Source organism: Podarcis pityusensis (assembly GCF_964106645.2).
Source record: "Podarcis pityusensis genome assembly, chromosome: 11".
Classification (NCBI taxonomy): Eukaryota; Metazoa; Chordata; class Lepidosauria; order Squamata; family Lacertidae; genus Podarcis; species Podarcis pityusensis.
This window is the reverse complement of record NC_138036.1, coordinates 27,328,742-27,338,205: the sequence shown is the minus strand read 5'-3', so window position 1 is coordinate 27,338,205 and position 9,464 is coordinate 27,328,742. Positions and strand designations below refer to the sequence as shown.

The following is a 9,464-nucleotide window of genomic DNA, read 5'->3' as shown; positions in this document are numbered from 1 at the left end:
GGCAGTATAGAAATGTAATAAATAAATTCATTGACCACTTAATGAAAGCTGAAATGGTATAGCAGCTTTAAACTGATAAAAATGGTCCAAAATGGATTTCTAGGTATCAGGACATTCCAACCTGCAAAAAGTCAGGGTTGTTTTTTTTTATAAAAAAAGTGGATTTGTTATGCCTGGGTAAGAGCATTCTCACCTACTTCATTTACTCAAACCTAAATTTCCAGTATGAGTCCCATAAAATACATAGTCTGGAGGAGACGTTAAAGGGGAAAAAACCATTGCAATTTTAAACAAAGGATACTTTATTGGCCAGTTAAACAATTACATCTATAATACTTTTTCAATATTCCTAGAAAACCCAACAAAATGCTTTAAAAACCATATGCAATGCTTGTTTTACACTTAAGATTTCTCTTAAACAACTAAAAAACCCACAAATCCATATAGTCTTAAAACTGCTACAAGTTACATGACTCAAACGGTAACCTCTTTGAGCTACAATTCTGAACTCCCTCCTCCCCGAAATTGAAAAAAGAACAAGATTGTATAAAAAAAAACTTTAAAAATTGAAAATATTTAAAAAACCCATTATGAATTATGTTCTATTCTTAATTCATTCCTTAAAACTGACATGAAAAAACATTGCAGATAAAAATATATAAAAGGAACACTTAGAGAGTTAGGATATTAAAAGTTGGTGGTACATTTGGAGAGAGCATGGGCTGGTTGGTTACAACTCCACCAGGAAGTTTTGTGTGGAAGCCTTATTGAAATGAATGGGTACAGACTGGAAGCTGAGCTCCTGCACAGCTGCCATTCATGTCAACAGCTTGTACAAGAGATCTTCCCAACAGATTGTGCCCCACACTTTCTTTGCTTTCAAACACTGCCAAGAAACATTTAATAGTTTATTTCACACACAGTAAAATAAAACATAAGGTTTATTGTGGACGTTTAATGGATTTTCCTCTACCTTTTCACAATATTCTTAATTTCTGTAGGAGAATTCTTTGGCAAAAGCAGGTGGTCTGAGTGCTGCAGTAACCCAAACCAAACAGTTCTTTAAAGTGGGCATTTCAATGCTAGAAAGATTTCAAATTTGACAATGTAGTTTTTGCAAATCTTGTTTAAATGACTTGTGAATTATGAGAGTTATCACACACTGATTTTACAGGAAACGTCAACTGAATAGGATTGAAGAGAATCCAGGAGATATATATATATATAACATTTTTTCTCAGTTATAATTTCGTGATAAAGCACTTAGTAGCACAAATAGATGCTGGATAGTGTGAGCTGCATTGTTAGTCATGGTTATTAGTAAGGTCAGTGGATTTAAGGCCTTTAAAAGCCACGTGGAAAAACAAATAACCCAACATGCCAACTCTGTTATCGCACAATAAAAGGGTTGTAAACAATTGGACATAATTGTGTCTCCTTTAGACTCATCTTTATGCATGAAGCATTCTTATTTTGAGTGCTGTTCTTCTGATTATAAAGTACAAAGACACATTAAGTAAGGAAAGGAGTCAGTAGTGTAAGAAATTCAGTACATTTTTAAATGGTCCCTGGGGTTCCCTTTCGCAGGGTCATATTTGAGCACCAGCATTTTACATCTCTTTGCCATTTGCAGTTTACACCTGTCTTTGCTATTGTTTCATTAAAGGGTTCATTTCTCTCTCTCTCCAAACATCAGAATACAGAGGCTAGTGAAGTCTCCAAGGAATTATTCTAGCAAGTCCTGGAGATGATAAAGGTCACTTTTAAACAGTAGCACCATTTCCTCTTCCTGAGCTTATCCCAGCTGCCTTTTTAAGCACACTCAAAAGGCAAGACACTATGCTGTCTAATAAGCCTTAAAACTCTTCCATTGTGTGTACCACTCTCAAAGATTTGAGAGAATAAAAGCCCCATAAAAATTTCAAGAACATTTAATATAAAGAGACTGATGACATCTAGGGGTTCACAGTGGTCCAATATCCAGAACTTAATGAAAGTAGCATCAATTAGAAAAGGCTTGCTTGATACAGCAAATGCTGTTCTGTTTGATTAGAGAATAACAAGTTCTCAAGTAATCTGAGGAAACATGGAGACTGGTGTTCCAAAGCAGGTTATCACTCTCTTTAAACCAAGGGTTGCTACCCTTTGGCCCTCCAGATCCTGCAAGACCAATCATCCCTGCCTGTGGGCCAGGCCAGCTGGTCCCCATGGGAGGTAGAGTCCAACAGGTTAGCTACCCTAGCTTTAAACACAGAAGCTGAATTCATTACAGTCAAACCAGGTGCCTCAAAGATCTGGCTAGTGAAAACTGAGCTTCCCCTGATTGGATCAATTTATCCTATTAAGCTGCTTTAGGATTTTGCTGATGCTTTCTGCTTCAGAATGCTCAATCAACAAAGCCCTGGTAACATGCAGCTCCTCTATATATGCATGCCAACCAGCCCTATAGAATTCACTAAGCCCTGCATAAACTAGTGGGGGGGGGGGAAATAAGTAACTAACTAATTAAGCAAGATAAAACAGGAAAAGTGAGCATATCTGTTGGTTCAAACCTTGGAATTGAAGTTTAAGGAGTCTTCATTACTCTGAAAAGCAGCACTCCTCTGTCAATGACAGATGGCTGCCATCTCCAATTATCAGGAAATATTAAGCAAAAGCAGCTGTTGCAAGTTAATACAATAGCCAAAGCATTAGAGCATTTCCTAGGTGGACCACACAACCACTACTCAAGCACCTTTTGTTTTAACAATTGAACTACATTAATTTGCTTTTTTAAACAAAACAACTTACTGGAACATGGCAGCTGAGATACCACAGCTAACCTCACAGTTAGCATGTTACTACTTAAATTACTGCCATTAATTTTCATCGGAGACATTGGCATGCATTAACATTAAAACAAATCTAAAAAGCAATATGCTAATATTTGAAGCATGCATGCCCTTTCGTTCATGATTAAAATAGTACACAGCGCAATTTGAGGCATGGTTACTCAGAATCTAGTCCTATTTTATTATATGGCTCTTACTTCCAGGTAAGTGTGTATAGGATTGCAGGCTTTGTGCACTAAATAGTTATGACCCAATAGTTTTCTCTTGCAACATTCCTCCACTCACATATAAGGGCTTGCAAAAAGTTAGTTCTGATCCTAGTAAAGAAAGACTCACTAAGCGGACTTTGGTATGCATGGGAAATAGAAGTTAGACCGTTGATATTACAATGAGTTAAATTTGCTTCGTCTCCTTGTAATCCTCTACCCATAATTGATATAAAATAATCACATCAAAACGTATTTAGGGATGAAATCTGGGATCAAAAAAGTGATGGATTATTTTTTTAAAAAAGAAACTTCTGTAAACAAATTCTGAACATTCCCGATTATTTTTCAGGGTACGGCTACTTTACAATATAAGTATTTACCTGATTTCTTAAACTCTATTAGATCACAGTTTTAAATAAGTTTACACATTGTAGACTCTTAACAAGCCCTGCAAAAAATGGGAAACTCTCCAGACTTACTAGGCTAGCTATAGGCAGATTTGTATTTTGTTGCTCACTGCTTCTGTTCTGAATATTTTATTAGATGCATTCACTCCCAGAGTGACTCATAACAACTTTCAATTGCACCAACCTTTACAGTGTCTTGCATCCCAGTCAGGTTTTCAGATTCTACATCATGTCACCCAGTGATTCATAAAGGTGCCTTTCATTAATAGCATAAATAAATATTTCTATACCCACAAATCCTTTTCACCCACAATCTACATTTCCAATAATTTACTATGAGCATCTAATAGAGAGGAAAAAAAACCCTCAAGCTGATGTTGTTCCCACCCATGACAACATCTTCATCTCAGTGAAGTTTTAAGTTCCATTTTGTAATCTACGGGTTTGGTTTCTTTGTCAACAAAAAAAGTGGGGATCAATGTCTGCGAGGACTGTAACATGTCAGCATCAGTCTTATCACCAATTATGTTTAAGAGAATCTAGAACTTTTGACTTCCAGACTGAAGTGCCACTTTTAACTAAACTTGTTCTCCAGGCTCTCTTAATTCACGTAATGTAAATAAGTTTTCAAAACCAGACTCTACATGTGTGATTTCATAAGAGTTAATGTAGTATCCTAAACATCAAGGTTAGGATAGCTAGTACTCAGATTTATTTTGCCATTCCCTAAGCTGATGGACTTGTACCAGAAATAGCTTCACACTGAGAATTCTCTAGTTGGGCAGCAGAAAGGAGCCAGAAGAGTCCAAACGTAGAGGAGGACACACACCCAACAGGAAGCCATCTTAATCCAGAATATTGACCAGGTTCCAGCAAAGAATTTTTCAATTGCAGCACTTTCATAACTAGAAAGATAAAAATAAGAGATGGGTGTAAATGAGTTGGCTAACCCATTTGTTGTTATTATAAAAGGCTGATAAGGCAGGACATCGTTTTGCAGAAGCCACGCTGAGAAAAGTGAGGTGCAATTTCAATAAAGAGTTTCATCTTCTGCAAGGTTCATTTCATTATTCTTTGTTTAATCATTCTAGCTACAGTGCAACCCTATGCATATTTACTCAGAAATGTTCTAAATTCAATGGGGCTTACTTCAGGAAAAGGTTCCTGGATTGCACTCTTACTCATGCTTAATAATTTAACCAATTTAACAGGGCCAGAAATTAGACTGGTGGGTCATGCAATTTACTTATTTCCCCCCCCCCCCTTAATATATATTTTTAATCTGTATCACATTGGCTAATCTTCAGTCTTCTGGAAATGAAACTGATGTTAATAAGTTGCATATTTTTGTTAGAAGTTCAACAGTTTCATTCACGTGTTGCAGTGCTTTGACATGTTCAAATGTAAGCTAAGTTTATCACCATTCAAATCAAGACAAGCTAACTTCACCAAGGACAGGATATTAAATACACATAACACAAAACAATGGTTATAATTTATATCACACATTTCAAGTGCTGCATATATATTACCCAATTACATATTAATCTTCACAACAGCCTTGTAAGGCCAGTATTATTAGCCCCATACTGCAGGGAAGCAGAGGAGTGAGACTAAGACAAAGTAGGTTTGTGGGTAAGCTGAGATTTAACCAGGAATATCCTGTTTAGCACCAAGCCACTATGGTAGCATACCCACTCAGTGCTATAACCTTTTATTCCAAGAATGTGACTTACTGAAACCAGTGGGTGACCGTCATCATCACATAGAGAGAAGCCAGGAAGAACACAAAGTGGAAATAAGCATAGCTGTATACAGTCCCTTTCTTTTCATCATAAATTACTCTCTGGCCACTCTTTCTGCCAATAGGCTCTTCAACATCTGCTGTGAAACCAAACACACATAAAAAAAAAAAAAGTTAAGATTTGGTTCAGGGCTAAATCTTTAACACTACTCATTTACTTTGAAAAACAAGCAGAATGCCATTTTATAATAATAATTTAATAATAATTTATTATTTGTACCCCGCCCATCTGGCTGCGTTTCCCCAGCCACTCTGGGCGGCTTCGATAGAAACCAAAAATACACTAAAATATCACACATTAAAAACTTCCCTGAACAGGGCTGCCTTGAGATGTCTTCTGAATGTCAGGTAGCTGTTTATCTCTTTGACATCTGATGGGAGGGCGTTCCACAGGGCGGGCGCCACTACCGAGAAGGCCCTCTGCCTGGTTCCCTGTAGCTTTGCTTCTCGCAATGAGGGAACCGCCAGAAGGCCCTCGGCGCTGGACCTCAGCGTCCGGGCAGAACGATGGGGGTGGAGACGCTCCTTCAGGTATACTGGACCGAGGCCATTTAGGGCTTTAAAGGTCAACACCAGCACTTTGAATTGTGCTCGGAAACGTACTGGGAGCCAATGTAGGTCTTTCAAGACCGGTGTTATGTGGTCTCGGCGGCCGCCCCCAGTCACCAGTCTAGCTGCCGCATTCTGGATTAGTTGTAGTTTCCGAGTCATCTTCAAAGGTAGCCCCACGTAGAGCGCATTGCAGTAGTCCCAGCGGGAGATAACTAGAGCATGCACCACTCTGGTGAGACAGTCTGCGGGCAGGTAGGGTCTCAGCCTGCGTACCAGGTGGAGCTGGTAGACAGCTGCCCTGGATACAGAATTGACCTGTGCCTCCATGGACAGCTGTGAGTCCAAAATGACTCCCAGGCTGCACACCTGGTCCTTCAGGGGCACAGTTACCCTATTCAGGACCAGGGAGTCCTCCACACCAGCCCGCCCCCTGTCCCCCAAAAACAGTACTTCTGTCTTGTCAGGATTCAACTTCAATCCATTAGCCGTCATCCATCCTCCAACCGCCTCCGGGCACTCACACAGGACCTTCACCATCTTCACTGGTTCTGATTTGAAAGAGAGGTAGAGCTGGGTATCATCTGCATATTGATGGACACCCAGTCCAAACCCCCTGATGATCTCTCCCAGCGACTTCATATAGATGTTAAAAAGCATGGGGGAGAGGACGGAACCCTGAGGCACCCCACAAGTGAGAGCCCAGGGGTCTGAACACTCATCCCCCCCACCACTTTCTGAACACGGCCCAGGAGGAAGGAGCGAAACCACTGTATAACAGTGCCCCCAGCTCCCAGCCCCTCTAGACGGTCCAGAAGGATGTTATGGTCGATTGTATCAAAGGCCGCTGAGAGATCCAGCAGAACTAGGAAACAACTCTCACCTTTGTCCCTAGCTCGTCGGAGATCATCAACCAGTGCGACCAAGGCAGTTTCAGTCCCATGATGAGGCCTGAATCCCGATTGGAAGGGATCCAAATGGTCCGCATCCTCCAGGCGTGCCTGGAGTTGTTCAGCAACCATGCACTCAATCACCTTGTCCACGAATGGAGGATTTGAGACTGGGCGATAGTTGGCCATACTGGCCGGGTCTAAAGATGGTTTTTTAAGAAGCGGTTTAATGACCGCCTCTTTCAGCGGATCTGGGAATGTTCCCTCACAGAGGGAAGCATTCACCACCCCGCAGAGCCCATCGCCCAGCCCTTCCCGGCTTGCTTTTATTAGCCAGGATGGGCAAGGATCAAGGAGACAGGTGGTTGGTTTCATGCATCCAAGCAGCCTGTCCACATCCTCGGGGGTAACGGATTGAAATTGATTCCATGCAACTTGACCAGACAGGGCTCTAGCACTCTCCCGCCCCAGCCCTGCTCCCACGGTGGTGTCTAGCTCCTTCCGAATATGAGTGATTTTATCTGCAAAAAACTTTGCAAAATTGTTGCAGGAGATCTTGGGGTCTTTACAAGGCCCCGGTGGTAAAGGTGGTTCCATTAAATTGCGGACCACCTGAAAGAGTCTCCTGCTACTATTTTCTGCAGATGCAATAGAGGGGGTGAAGATAGTCTTCTTCGCCGTCACTATCGCCACTTGGTAGGCTCGACGTTGAGCTCTAACCTGTGTCCGGTCAGATTCTGAGTGAGTTTTCTGCCACCGACGCTCTAGCCGTCTCAGCGATTGTTTCATCACCCTCAGCTCCGAAGAAAACCACGGGGCTGTCCGGGCTCCATGCAATCGGAGAGGGCGCTTCGGAGCCAGACAGTTGATAGCCCTGGTTAACTCCGCATTCCAGCGGGCCACCAGGGAATCAGCTGAAAGGCCATCAACATGGGATAAAGCATCCCCTACCACTCTCTGGAAACCATTTGGATACATTAAGTGGCGGGGGCGGACCATCAGAATTGGTCCCACCTCCCTGCAGAGGGGAAGGATCGCGGAGAAGTCTAGTTGCACCAGGAAGTGATCTGACCATGGCACTTCTTTTGTTTCACTTTTACTTAGTGTCAGATCACCCACCCACATTTTAGGAAGAGCACTCATCTTTCAGGTCATACAAAAGCACAAGCGTTCCATAAGCACTTATTATAGTCTTTGGGAAATTAATTATATTTAAAATGGACTTTGCTAAGGAAGACACTGGCCTTGTTATTCTGGGCCAGGAAGAATCAAGGTACTGAATGTAACCAAGGGGAAAAGTTGCATTTTAATTTAAGAAATGTTCTAACTGAGGATGTTTGTTTGGCTCCTTCCTGATATGAAAAGATATAAAACTAAAGATCTTTCTATTATGGCAGGGCTTTGGGTTCAAATTAACTCAAAGGTGTGAGTTTATTACTGTTGACTCAGTTTTCCTGTCTGAGAGTAATTGGTATATTTTGTCTGCTTTGTCTTCTGCAATATTCATTGTTGTACAATGTAACTGAAGATTACATTGGCTTGTATCCAACAGTGTCATTCAGCTAATGGTAAAACTCCCATTAGTGGATTTTCCAAAGTAACTTGCAGTTGTGTGACATGTGCTTCTCATGGAGGTAAAAGCTCCCTACTGAAGGTGGAATGTAGGAACTTCAAACTTCTGGACAGGTGAAATAAGCACAACCCAGGCTGAGGAGGAGACATAAAGTGCAGGGGAGCAAAAATAAAAGAGAACCAAGTCTATAGCTTGATGTGAAGGCTAAGCAGGCACACTGCTGTCAGGCTGGAGATCAAATGATTTTGAGGTAATGTCATATTCTGAGAACAATGGAGACCTGCAGTTGTAAGCAGAGGGAACTAGGATCCAAGGGAGGCTTCCACTAGAATGGCGAAGCCTTTGCCAGTCTGATTGGGGGGCTAAAATAACTGAACCTGGGAACCTTTGCATGCAAATGCTATGCTCTATCACTGAGCTATTGCCTTTCTCTGCTTGAAGCATTTATTTGTCAATTTATGGTGACAAGAGCTTCCAGTGCCTGGTACTCAGTTCATCTTCCCAGATTCAACACAGCATCATAAGTTACTGTTGGTACTCGGGAACAGATTTCAGAGAAGAGAATGCATGCAAACAGCACAGTTAATGAATAGAATATGTATGAATAGAATAGAATATGTATGAAATACAGTTTTTGCCAGAAAAAAATATTTCTGATCTGTGGCCCAATATGAGTAAGGCCCTGCCCTGCCAGCAAAACCTGCAACTTATTCAAGTGCAATCCCTTTGGAAAATGATGCTCTTCACACATTTTGTACTGTAGTATCTGGACCTCTGGAAACCATTGCCTGGAGCTGTAGGAAGAGGGGCTTGTTGCTACTTGAGTGCCTTTTGTGGGCTGTGACTCTCAAAAGCTATGAGTCACAGCCCACAAAAGCAACCTTTTCTTACAAACTTACCGTATTTTTTGCTCTATAAGACTCACTTTTTCCCTCCTAAAAAGTAAGGGGAAATGTGTGTGTGTCTTATGGAGCAAATGCAGGCTGCACAGCTATCCCAGAAGCCAGAACAGCATGAGAGATGGCTGCTTTCGCTGCGCAGCGATCCCTCTTGCTGTTCTGGCTTCTGGGATTCAGAATATTTTTTTTCTTGTTTTCCTCTTCCAAAACCTAGGAGCGTTTTATGGTCTGGTGCGTCTTATAGAGCGAAAAATACGGTACATGCTCCTCAGAAAGGCAAGGTTGGGAATTTCCCAAACAAT

At 41.5% G+C, this 9,464-nt stretch overlaps 1 protein-coding gene across 2 annotated transcripts in view; it reads right to left on the bottom strand.

Moving 5' to 3' along the window:
* Window positions 1–278: 278 nt before the first annotated feature.
* SERINC5 (serine incorporator 5) overlaps window positions 279–9,464 on the bottom strand; it is a 48,097-nt gene continuing 38,911 nt past the window's right edge. The window contains exons 11-12 of one of the 2 annotated variants that reach the window (XM_080972884.1): window positions 5,184–5,331; window positions 279–4,352 (exon numbers count right to left, since the gene is read on the bottom strand). In XM_080972884.1, coding sequence (XP_080829010.1) covers window positions 4,205–4,352; window positions 5,184–5,331 — 296 coding nt within the window. In that variant the 3' untranslated portion in view covers window positions 279–4,204. The remainder of the gene's footprint in view (window positions 4,353–5,183; window positions 5,332–9,464) is intronic. The other variant, XM_080972885.1, reaches the window with a different exon arrangement.